At 38.3% G+C, this 12,734-nt stretch overlaps 2 protein-coding genes across 2 annotated transcripts in view; one reads left to right on the top strand and one right to left on the bottom strand.

Annotated features, from left to right (window-relative positions):
- LOC111602135 (zwei Ig domain protein zig-8) overlaps positions 1-12,734 on the top strand; it is a gene marked incomplete at its 3' end in the record, with an annotated part of 37,343 nt that overhangs the window by 4,052 nt on the left and 20,557 nt on the right. The window contains exon 2 of the mRNA XM_030225207.1: positions 130-296. Within this exon, the coding sequence (XP_030081067.1) occupies positions 130-296 (167 nt within the window). The remainder of the gene's footprint in view (positions 1-129; positions 297-12,734) is intronic.
- Positions 2,864-6,678, bottom strand: LOC111602115 (E3 ubiquitin-protein ligase MARCH4). Its single transcript, XM_023319063.2, has 6 exons — positions 6,453-6,678; positions 5,882-6,389; positions 4,792-4,926; positions 3,693-3,912; positions 3,577-3,638; positions 2,864-3,515 (listed from the first exon to the last, which is right to left on the bottom strand). Exons 1-6 carry the CDS (start codon positions 6,517-6,519, stop codon positions 3,008-3,010), a joined length of 1,500 nt encoding a protein of 499 aa, XP_023174831.2. The 5' UTR covers positions 6,520-6,678; the 3' UTR covers positions 2,864-3,007.

Below are 12,734 nucleotides of genomic sequence, written 5' to 3'. Positions count from 1 at the left end.
CACAATACGTCTGCACAATGAAAATGAAAATGAAAATAAATTTCCATTTGGCACAATTTTTTTTTATTTTATGCTACAACAATTTCACACTCTCTCTTTCTCTTTCCCCCTCTCTCTCTCTTTTTATAGGCTACAGTGCAGCTTTGGCTCCAACGCCACCAACAACAACAACAACCACAATTTCACCCACAAATCTTTTGCCCTATTTTGACTTTGATGTGCCACGTAACTTGACCGTCACAGTGGGCCAAACGGGCTTCCTGCATTGCCGTGTGGAGCGATTGGGCGATAAGGATGTAAGTATATATAACATATATATATATATATAAATATATATGTGCAAATCTGAACTAGGTTGAGTTAACAATATGTTGGAAATGGGAGCTTAAGTTTAAGCTGAACAAGTTGATCTATAAGTTACGTGATAATGATTCAGAGCAGCAGAGAAGAGAAGATAAGATAAGAGAAAAAAGAAGCGAAAAAATATATAATAGATAACAGATAATAAACTATAGATAATAGATGATATATGATAAATAATAGATAATAAATAGTTGATAATATTTAATAGCTAACAGATAAAAGATAATCTATAATAGATAATATGTACTAAATAATTGATAATAGATACTAGATAATAGATGATGCATGACAGATAATTGATAGCTAACAGGTAATAAATGAAAGATAATATATTAATAATAATATATATTAATAATAACTAATAGATAGAAGATACGCGACAATAGATAACAAATAATTGATAATAAATAAAAGATGATAGATAATAGAAAACATATAATAGATAACAGACTATAGATGAAACATAATAGATAGAAGATGAGAAATACAAGAGAATAGCTACTAGATAATGGATAACAAAAAAAAAGTTATATACATTTGACAATACATATTATATAATAGATATTAGATAGCAGATAAATAATGTAATAGATAATAGATAAGTTGAGCTACACAAGTACAAAATCGCTCTTCGAGCCGCAGGAAGCAGAGCTCGTGTTATATTAGCTGCTCTTTCGAAGTGCTTCAAATTGAAGTTTAAGCTGAGCTGCTCTTGACACGAAAAGTTGTTATTGTTTTTGCTATGCCATTAAAGTATTTCCGCCGTGCAAAGCAAATAGCTGAATGCCTGGTCAAGTGCCAGGCATAAAGTAATTCACGGAAATGGAAATGGAAATATGAACTACTTTGGCTACATAACAATTCCTTGGAGATTAGTGCTTATAAAAGCTTTGCCGCTTGATAACTTTTCTCCTTTGCTTTTTTTGGCGCTTTTGGCAGCTAAGACCTTCAAGAATATACTAAGCAAACTGCTTGACTTGACTTTGCCTTCAATTTTTCGACTTACAAAATAAATACACAAAGCAAAAAAAAAAGCGTAAAGAAAAGAAATGAAATTGAAAGCAATGGGGATTTGAAGGAACGTTCAATCATTGGGCTTGATGTGGCGCAGTGATTGCCCAACAGCAACATTGATTGAAGGTCGCCGTGCTGTTAACCCTTTGCAAAATGTGTGCTGGACACGGCTGCCCAGGGCCAGTCTATGCCTAATATGTCAACATCAGCAGAGGCCCAGGCCCACGCAGCGAGACAGCTTTAGGCGGTCACGAAAAACGCAAATATGCCCAATGGTGGGCGGGACGGGGCGGGGCGGGGCGCGTGCTGTTCGAACTGAAGTGGAAGGATTTATGCTAGCAACGCTGGCAACCGGAGCTGTATATTAAATGCCCAGGACTAGGCCAAATTACGGCTTGATTACTGAAGCTGCACTCGATGCGAAAAATGTTTCAGGCGACAGCCGGGCTAACGACTGCCTGCCAGGGCGTGAGTGAGGGAGACGGGTCGTGAGGTACTGTGCGTTAGCTAAGACGAAATGACTAATTTATGAGCCATCAATCACGTGACTGGCTATGCCATCACGCTGGCTGCCTGCCTGGCGCATGCAGGCCTCATGTCCTTAAGGACACGCCAACGCTATCAGCTTTAATTTGCACCAGCTCATGGCGGAACCGGAAGTTGTGCGCTGCGTGTAGGAAGCCAGCCAAGTGCAGACACACGGCTTAATCCAGAGACGCAGCGCCCTGCGGACAGTGAAACGAAGCACATAAAGCGAGTAATGCGACTCAGAGATACTCTAGAAACATTGGAAGAGAATGTTATTTTATGTGAGCTAAGCGGGCAGCTGCAAACCTAGTTTCACTCTATAAGACTTTCAACTATGTTAAGGGATCCCGCCAATATAAGCCTCTAAAATTTGTAAGCCTGTGGATCTTTTAGTTATCATGCTATTGTATATGACCTGCGTATACTTGAAAGCCAATCTCTTAACTTTTCTATATCTATGTCATAGTTCCCGTGTTATGATCTTCATGAATGTTCAATTATACTACTCAACATATTAAAAAAATCTAGAATGCTTTTTGAACAAGCCCACATCTCAAATTTAAGAATTTTACATTCTATAGTTCTCGAGTTATCTATGAAAGTATCAAATACATAGGATAAGTATTTTGAAGTATGCAACATATACCCTTCCCATATATCTAATAAAAGTGAGATATTCTATGCAAGTCTAAGCTTTAAATGGAGCTGCACAGCAAAATTTGAGTTCCTAGCTCAAATAGTTCTCGAGCTATCTTTAAAAAACCAAAACAGAAAATTGGAATTTGGCACGAAATATCAAAGCAATTTGATCAAAATTCTTTATTTTTAAAGATTTTAACTTTATATTATATAGGTAAACTTTTGGCCGTCACATGCGTATCCGAAAAACCAATATACCCTCAAGCCATGCTTGATGTATCTCTGCGCATAGACAAGACGAAAAATAAAAGCTTAGCTCGTTTAAGACAAGTTGGGTTCTGTTCAGTTCATTAAAAGCATTGAAAGTACATTAAATAAATGGCAGGCAAACATTCGAGAGCCAGCCCGACGCCTTGCCCTTGAAGCCTTAATTACAAACTGTCCACTGGGCATTACAAACTACTTAGTTGCTTGCCTTCTCCTCTATCAGCGGATGCTGTAGTTTCTGCTGCTGTGGCTGTGGCTGTGGCTGTTGTTGTGGTTGTTCCTTGTCATTTGGAGTGCCGGCGCTTGCGTCAGCATCAGCGCCATAGCTGCACTTGGGATTGAGATTTGAACTGGGGCTTGGATTTGAGTTTGAACCAACGCTGATCATGGCCAAGCCGATGGCCGCTTCGGTGCCCGTTGTTGGCTGCTCTAGCTTGGCCGTAGCAGCTATGCCTGCCCCTGGCGGAGGCTCTACAGTGACGACGGGCAAGGCTCTTGGCAGCGAGGAGGCACTCGATGAGGGCGTGCCAAATCGCGGCTGAGAGGAACGTTGCTGCACATCCAGTTGATCGTGATGCGTGAACATTGAAGCTGTCGTCGAAGCTGTGTCTATGGTCTGCTGTTGGGATTGTGCGCGATTCGGATTCGGAAAGGGTCGTCGATTCTCCAAAATGAGCTTAATATCACGCGCCGACTGCCACCAGCTGAGGAGGGCCAGAGTTCAATTAAGTGCAAAAGACTACTCAAAGCACAGCCTTTGCTTACCGATACCAAGGCGTCAGCTGGGACTTGATTAACATATAGATATTTGCAAAATAAACTGTAATCTGTGAGGCAGCGTGAGTTAGGGAGTGAACGAGATAGAGAACCCTTTTACACACCGTCATAAACAAGAAGAACAACATCCAGGACTTGGTCCACAGCTTGCTCAGGCCCCAGGATTGTGTGTGCATTGCATAATACTGTATGCCCACCAGCAAGGTGCCAATAATGCCGAATGCAACCAACGTCAGCAGCGAGAACATTTGGCAATCCTCCTGCAAGGCACGCCGGCTCATAGCACGCGAGTACCACAAGCGCAGCGATTGGAGGCACGTGTAACTGCAACGGAAATGGCAATTGGATGAGGTCGGCAAGGGCACCGAACAGGATGCAACAAGCGTGAAACTAGTCGGATGAGCTAGACTTCCGAGTTGACTTAAAGTTGCAAGTTCCTGCTAAGACTAAAGCTACAAACTCTGTGGAGTATCAATGTTGATGTTCAAGAGATATCTGGAAACTAAAATGCGGGCTTATGTTTAGCTTACCAAGACCTTTACTCAAAATTTTAATTCGAAGCCTGGCAAAGTTCTTGGGTTATGAGCTATGATTAAAATACTGTTTCATGCTTGGGATATCTAAAAAATGAAATTATGCTTAGTTGTGTCTAACTTTAATGATTTTTTATACCAAATTTGATAGCGCTAACTTTTTTAGTTCTCGACTTAGAATCAATCCCTTTTCGTATATCGACTCAGCTGCACCACACAATGTCGCAGTTCGATAATTAATATATGAAAAGTAAAAGGAAACTATTTAAGAAATTTCTGGACAAAGCGACCAGCAAAGAGTAACGACTTTTCGCTTGATCTTGACTAGGCAAAATCTTCCTACTACCCACACATACTAGCTCCAACAACCAATACGCCCTCTGTTGCTATACAATCTCAACTGGCTCTCGGTATCATACAAAGGCGTCTCAAATGTGGACCAATTAGCCAGCCCAAAGCATTCACTGATTAAAAAGAGCCAAAGCCAAAGACCCGAGCCCGGCCTGGCCCAAGCCCGTGAGCTGCAGCAAGCGCCGCAACCTCTAACCAAGTGGCTGGCTGCTGATGAAGTTGAGTGTCAAGTGGCTGCAGCCGGTGGAGTTTTTGCCAATGCTTGTGAGTGGCTGGCACTTGGCTGGGACAACCTGGATCAGGACTTTATTGCACTTACCGCAGCGTCTGTTCCGTGTTGTAATGAAACTGGCACAGTTCGCAGATTGTGCAGCGCGAAGTGCTAATCCAACGCTCCAGGCAATGCACGTGCACATATGTCAGCGAGCCCTTGCACAAACAGGGCGACACCAGCCTGCAAAGAGAGACAGAGATGGGAAACAGTTAACAATAGCAAAAGGCGTGGGATTAACTATGCGGACAGATGAGCAAACAGCATCCGGCGTAAACAGCATACATATGTCGCGACTCGCGCTACCCGCTGCGACTACGACTGCGACTGCATTTTAATAACTTGAATAAATAATAATATTTGCGCGCAAATACACAGATCAACTATGAATATATAAATAAATTTATATATATATATTTATATAGACACATATCTGTGTAAGTGTTATGGCCATTACGCTAATTTTATTAAAATGTCATGCAATTAATTTTACGCATTTTGCGGTTGCACGCGCAATTCACAATATACCCTGTAATGCCATGTAGTTGGCAAGGGGTATATAGCACTGTCAAGCATTGAATTTCTAGTTGGAATTGTGAAACCTTTTTTTATCTGTTATGTAGCAGAATTGTTATTAAAGAGGAAAATTATTTGTAAAAAAATTAAGTCTAGCCACGTTTTAAATTCTTAAAAATATAAAAATAAATTAAATAAAAATATAAAAATTAATGAAACTATCAACGGAGCTCGGGTTTAATTTTTTTAAGCCAGCTGTAAGACTTTTGTATGTATATTCATAAATCTCATACGAAATTCTAGTTGTATATCTTCTGATTATATAAGGTATGGATTATAAAATGTATAACAACAATATATGAGTAGTTTTAAAATATATTGTTTAGTTATATTGACTTCTATAGGCAAGTAAGCTTTAAAAGCTTCAAGTCTCTCTTTAAGCTTGACTTTGAAACTTAATTTAAGTTTCCTCTAAACACCTTTCACATATAATTTCTATGCCCATTATAGGTCATAGCCTAGTCTCATACAGCGAGCAGCTGCGCCACCTAGCATAGTTCATGGCCATTAGATGTGCTTATAGATGTTAAACAGACAACGATAGATTTATGATGGGACTCACTGTTCGGGATTATCCGCATTGTGGCAAATGCGACAGACGAGCGAACCAATCGATGGCATCGAATCGCTCGAGTTGGATGCCTCGCAGTCCAGATTCAGATTATTGCATTGCGTTCCACTGTCCGCACAGCGTCGCAGTATGGGTATGGCCAGGTCGCTGCCAGCCGATCTGACCGCGGCGCACGTGGAGGTGTTGGCCGCAGCCAGAGCCGCCTCAGTGTTGGCCAGCGATTGGCTAAAGCTCTCCATGTTCGACGAGAGTATCTGGAACTGCACATTCGGCTTGAGGCCCAACGTAATGGAGCAGCCAGCTTGTTCACTCGCTGTCTCCTTTTCGACTTGTTTCACCTGGCTCGTGGCTGGCTGTCTGGAGCTAATGCAAGTCTCGACAATAATCATTGAAGGTGGCGTCTCATCGGCGCTGCTATTCGACACAAGCTCCTCAATATCCAGCTGCAGTGCTGTCTCCGGCTTCAGCGAATTCTGCTCGACGACACCTGCAGACGCATCTGTAAAGCAAATCCAACGAGAATATATTTCTCTATATAGTTATTGTTGGGAGTTTCGCTAACCAAATCTTTCGCTCTCCATTGTTCCTACTTGTGCATTAAATCTTGAATACGAATAAATGATTTTCATCAAAGTTTAATGTGAACGCTGAGGTCCGCTTTAATTGTTACTTGTGGTATAAAATAACCAAAATTTTAACACATTCCGCTTGTAAAAAAAAAACTCTGATCGATTGTTGTATTATTATGTGCTGTAAACTCAATTACGTTTCGTATATAATGCAACGACTGCTTGATTCAATAGAAACGTCTAATTTATATAACTTTTCTGTTGCCCTCTGATGTAGGTGAAATTTGATACTTTTCAGTCATATTACAATTTAAGCTGCATATGTTCAATTTGAGTGTTGTAAAATGTTTCAAAAGCTGCTCTAGCTGTGTTGGTATTGGCAAATTCCTTTGAGAGTTGACTCCAAAACGTTTTCTCTTCATATTCCATATTCATAACAGATATTTTCACCCTTGGCTATATCAATTGAGTGCTTTACAGCAACCAGTGTTGTAAAACACCATTTAAATAGCTTAGCCCAGCACATAGTCAATTTCAGTGCTGCAAAATGGGTTTTCATATACCTTTTCCACAACTATTTCCTATTTCCAATACAAATTCTAACATTTTAACCTAAAATCAGTGTTGTAAAACGCCATCTAGAAAGCTTGTCTAGCACAAGTGCTGCACAGCTCGAAACCTTCACTCCAGCCACCAAACTACTTTACACTTTTTAGTTTCGCAGCGTTTTTGATCAGCAATTAGTTAGTTTGTGAGTTAGAACAAACAGCACTAAAGCGAGGGAGGCGGGCCGAGGAAAAAACCAAAGGAGAAAACAAACATTAATTGTAATTGACAGAGTGGAACCGCGCGCTGTCACCCACAGCTACTGCCCATAAACTCAAATTGAAAGTGTAACAGTTACGGCAAATAACTTTGTCGCCGCTTGGCTCGAAAAAACTACCTCAGCCCAGCCCCCAAGCTCGATACACAGTGCGCCCAACACCTTCGACTCCTGCTATCGTATCGAGCTCTGTGCTATTTCTGGCCCGGACTATGCACTCGAAAGTCTCGGGTAATTTATGCCCGCGCTGTTAGTTCGTTAGGCTCCCTGTCTCCCTGCCTCCCTCTCTCTCTCTCTCTCTCTCTCTGTCTGTGTGGGTGTAAGAGTAACTCCTGTCTGCGTGTGTCATTACCATACCAAAACTGCTGCTTCACAATTTTTTACTCCCTTTTTCCCGCCGTGTGCGTCTGTTTGTATATTCATATTTTTTTTGCTCTGTCTCCCTCTGCTTGGGCGCCGGAAGCTGCTTGAATCCGCTTGTTCAAACTTGACTTCACAGGATTCAGTTCGTGGGTTTCGTTGATTTATTACGGCGGACGCAAAGCCAACGCAAAACATTCTCATAAGCGCGTTCCGTTCAACAACATGAGAGGCACCCGCAATTTGGTCATGTAGCATCAACAATAACAACAACAACAAGACTCTAATAAAAAACAAGGCAAAGACCTATCAAGCAGCTATCGAAGATTGAATGCTCTTACAGCGCGGAGTATCTATAGAAGTTGTATGATCTGAGGAGTCCAGAGTTACATATAACAATAATCGATCAGCATTAGCTTTGCATACTGCTATTCGAAATATCGATGCATTCTATCTACAACAGTCGATAGAAGATGGCTCTAAATATATTCGATATATAAATCAGAACTTAGCTAATCTAATTTATCGATAGGTGCCATAAGAATCTAGCTAGGAACTAAATCGCAGTTAAATCTTAATGAATTTATGGCCAATCGTTAATCGATATTTTTCGATAATAAACATAAATATATTGATTTATATATATAATATAAGACTGGAATATTAAAAACAATTTATAGATATCGATAAGCGATAAACGTAACGTAACAGCTACTCAGAACTTATCACAAAAACAGTTCAATTGATTACTATATAATCGATAAACTTTAAATATTATATGTTGATAATAAGGGTAAGAACACAATAGATTTTAAATATATATAATGAGTATATAATACACAATATATATCCTGCTGGCAACAAAGAGTCTATCGATGAATAGTAATGGCAATAGCTGGCAAAAGACTATCGATTTCTCTGCAATCGATAAAATATATATTCTGCCAATGCCATAAAATAATAATAAAAAATAATAATGCAATACCTTCTCCTTCGCCCAATCAATATACCCCGTCGACAGGGCATCCACAAAAAAGGGCAATTTCTATGTCTATATCAAAGAACAAAAGTTTTTAGTCGGCGAACCCTTTTTAATGCCATCGCCGTTTGGTGCTTGTTTCTGACGCGTTGTCCCAAAAATCGGTTAACAACTTTGTTTACAAAACAATTCGAAACGAAGTCAAAAAGTGGAAAGTGGAAAGTGGAAAGCGGAAAGTGAAAAGTTGAGATCTTTTTTATGCGTGTTCATGAAGCGAAAAAGCGAGTGTATTGGTTTTGTGCAATATTCTCTCCCTCTGTCCGTTCATCTGACTGCATACCCTAGTCTGATATTGGATACGCCTTCGAGGACGTGCCAAGTACTAAACTTCTATATCTTTCACTGTTTCAGAGGTGAAGTCAACAAGTTTTCCAGTTGATTCACTGCTGACCTACACAACAGTTAGGTCTGTATCTTGCATGGTGCGAGTATAATGCAGTCGTGCACTCACACTACTTGCACTCGTGTTGCCAATTGCAAATTGCGCAATGCACTTAAATGAATCGATGATGAGCATTTCATTTAGTTGTAGGCAAAAGTTCATTAGTTCATACTTTTTATTTCTCTGGCAATTTGTAAATGGGATGAAGGCAAAGAACAAGTCAGCACAAATTTAATGAAATTTTCACACCATTTCCGGCGTGGACAAAGCCATATACAAACACACACACACACAGAGAGAGAGAGAGAGTCGCACACCAACTGCAACTGTGTAGCAGCGCTTCAAGTTATCCCGAGTGCTGGCTAAAAGTCCAAAGTCTAAAGTCTGCGCCTTTGGTTAGAGACGCAGAAAATGCGTCAGCAAAGTTTTTAATGTATTTTCGCCAAGTTTGCGCACACACACACACACACATAGAGCTATACGGCAGAAAATTCCTTCATTTGGCAATGACAAAAACAAAAAACAGAGAGGGAGAGGCAGAGTCAGCTGCAAACCCCCTAAAAAAAAAAAGAAAGACAGAAAGTAGAACAGCAGCAGAGTCGAGGCAAAAGTTTTGCTCTAGCACACAAAGTGTTAAATAATATAAAACTATGCTTGTGGTATTTATTTAAACCTAAAGACATTACGAAAATTATACCCCAAGCACAAAGTTTTCGCCAGTAGAGCTGCCCAGTCTGAACCGCCCTGCCCTGCCCTGCCCTGCCCTGCCCTGCCGGCTGCCAGTCCCAGAAGACAAGTCGCCGCGTAACACGGCATCCAGTTTTCGTTGTAGCCGCAGCAACCTGTGGCAAGCGTCCCTCAGCGACGGCGAATTGAACCAACAAACAAATATATATATATATATATATCTCGCTCTATATATGTATACACCTACATAAATATATATCTAGTTGAGCTGCTCGCTAAAAAGCTTTGCTGCAAACTTGTTAAACTTTTCACTTTTGCTCGGAAATTAAATATTTACGGATTTGGTTACAACATTTTGTATTCCGTGTTAACAAAACGTGACTGCAGCAGACAGCGAAGCTTAAGCACGTTAATATCAGCTGCAAATTAGTTATATTCTAAATGTTCTTTAATATAATTTAAATCAATTTCAATTTGCTTTCCATATGTGAGAAATTCTCAATAAATATATCAGTTAAATAATAATTGGCTTGATAACAGGTGAATCGTAGATATATCATATATCAGCATTCGATTGTAGATTGTTTTGATTTTATAGCTGCATATCTTGTCAATTACCTATATGCATATATTTTCTATATTTCTTTGCTCTTTCGCTCATTTACAACATTCAATTTTCTGCAATAGGCTGCATATTTCACTAGATTTACTGACAGCCTAAGCATGGCCAAAGGCTTCTAGACTTTTACCTAATGAATTAAGCCAAGAAATGTTTGAACAAGTGTTGTATACAGCTTAGTTTGGATTACTCACGACAGGCTAATAGCTGCTGCAAGGTTCTTGTCTAAATTGTAAAATTGAATAAAGGGGAAAAAGAGAGAGAGATGGAATGCTACGGACTATACTACTGCCTCTGCATTAGTTACTCAGGCAACTGACAAATAGTTACCTCAAGTTGAGTTACATTTCTGCGTTTACCTGTCTGAATTGCTGCTCAGCTTTTATAGGTGGCTGCAACTTGGTAATTGTATTCATAACATACGGTGACCAATACAATTATAATTAATTATAATTAAGCGTAATTTAGCAAATCAAACTCAAATTGTTGTACTTATCTAACCCAGTTAGATTACCTGCATGAAAGGAGCACAAGCAGAGGAGGCGTGGCAGGACAGGATGATCAGAATGACAAGCTGAGTCGATCTTGCCATGGTCATCTGCTCATCTGTCCTTCCGTCCGTCTGTCCATCTGATAGATGTCTATAAATATACATACATGTATTTATATATATATATGATCAGCATGATCTGTCATTGTCTGCTTTTTATATCATGTAAAATAAGTAAAAAAAGTAATAAATGTGTTATATATATATATATATATATATATATATATATGAAGTATATATGTATAGCATATATATATTTCCGATCGGAATGACAAGTTGTGTGTTTGTGCGTTCGCCTTTCGTGCTGCCTCCGATCGAATTGTGTAAATCAGTGTAAATTCTCACTCAGAAAATGATCAAGTGCTCTGCTGGCGTTGCCTAGTGTAAATTCTCACTCAGAAAGTGATCAAGTGCTCTGCTGGCGTTGCCTAGTGTAAATTCTCACTCAGAAAGTGCTCAAGTGCTCTGCTGGCGTTGCCTTCTGAGTGACTTTTGGGTATAAAAGGGCGCAGCAGCGGCTGTGGCGATCAGTCGAGTTCGGGACCTGGACTAGGTCAGTCGCAGTGCGGTGCAGTGCAAGTGGTGAATAAATTTAAGTTTTTTTTTGTAAAATTATTTAAATTTAAGTAATTTGTATTTGTTTAATAAATATTGTATTTGTTTAAATAAATATATTTGTTTAATAAATATTTTAATATATATTTAAGCTTTGATTGTTGTTGATTATTGTTTATTTGTTAAACAAATATTTAATATTTAATTGCTTAAATATAAATATATAATTTTTAGTATTGTAATTATTTATATGCACTAATTGTTATTTTAATAATGAAGTTCGTTAGCGATAATGATCATTCAGATTAATGATTATTTATATTCATGATCATTACCGGTAATTATCAATAACGATAATGATCATTAGCAATATGATTTTTTCATGATCTTTTTGTAAAGTTAATTAAGTTACGTTGCTCACTGATTTGTTCTCTTTTAAATTGTTAGTTACTAAACTTACTATTATTATATCATAAAATAAATAATATTTAAGAGCATTTTATTTTATTTGCCTCCTTGTAATGAAGTTAAGTTAATATTCCAAATTGTGCTAAGTATTTAGGGTAAGCAGAGTAGAATCTGTTCTCTTAATTTTAATTTTAAGAACATTACAAAAACATGTATTTATATTTATATTTAAAAAGTATTTGATAAGTAGAGTGTATAAATAAATTATAAATAAATCTGTTTAATGTATTAAATTACAATATTAATAACATTGACAAGTGTTCGCTAAATACTCTATTTGAGACAATTTACTTTCTTTAAAAGTATAAAAATGTCTATAATAAATTAAAAAAAAAAAAATACAAAATAATATAAAATAATATAAATTTAAAACAATAAATATATTATTTATTGTACCTCTATTAACTAATTACGCATATATAATTCTGATTATACCTATATTTAATGCCCTTCAAGAATTAGTTATATATTTGCTAGAGCTGATGCGAGTTGTGTAGGCGACGTTGGTTCGAATTGTGGTGTATTAATGTCGGTTGTTATTTCATTTATTTTATGCTATGTAAAACATTAAATACCTCAGATAGGACTGGCTTCAGGGTTTCACTAGACTGGAGCTTTCTTAATTGTTATTTTCTGTTTTTATGGAGTGAGCCCAACTTCTACTTGATCTTGTTTTAATAAGGTTATTCGTGCACTTCCTTGCTTTCATTCAGCTACTCCCATATATAGAAAATATAAATTGTTCAAATCTATTTCTAATCTCGCTTTGATGCACTTCCACTTCCACTTCCA

Source organism: Drosophila hydei, unplaced genomic scaffold (genome assembly GCF_003285905.1).
Source record: "Drosophila hydei strain 15085-1641.00,03,60 unplaced genomic scaffold, DhydRS2 tig00008125-arrow-arrow-pilon, whole genome shotgun sequence".
In the NCBI taxonomy this organism is placed as follows: domain Eukaryota; kingdom Metazoa; phylum Arthropoda; class Insecta; order Diptera; family Drosophilidae; genus Drosophila; species Drosophila hydei.
This window is presented reverse-complemented; position numbering and strand designations above follow the sequence as displayed.

Bases quoted from the DNA above. Each gene is read 5' to 3' on its own strand.
- LOC111602115 (XM_023319063.2), bottom strand. From the start codon at position 6,519: ATGAAAATCATTTATTCGTATTCAAGATTTAATGCACAAGTAGGAACA. The intron at 4,927-5,881 runs GTGAGTCCCATC...CTCTCTTTGCAG, and splicing joins AATGCGGATAATCCCGAACA to GCTGGTGTCGCCCTGTTTGT. The intron at 3,913-4,791 runs GTAAGTGCAATA...TTTCCGTTGCAG, and splicing joins AACACGGAACAGACGCTGCG to TTACACGTGCCTCCAATCGC.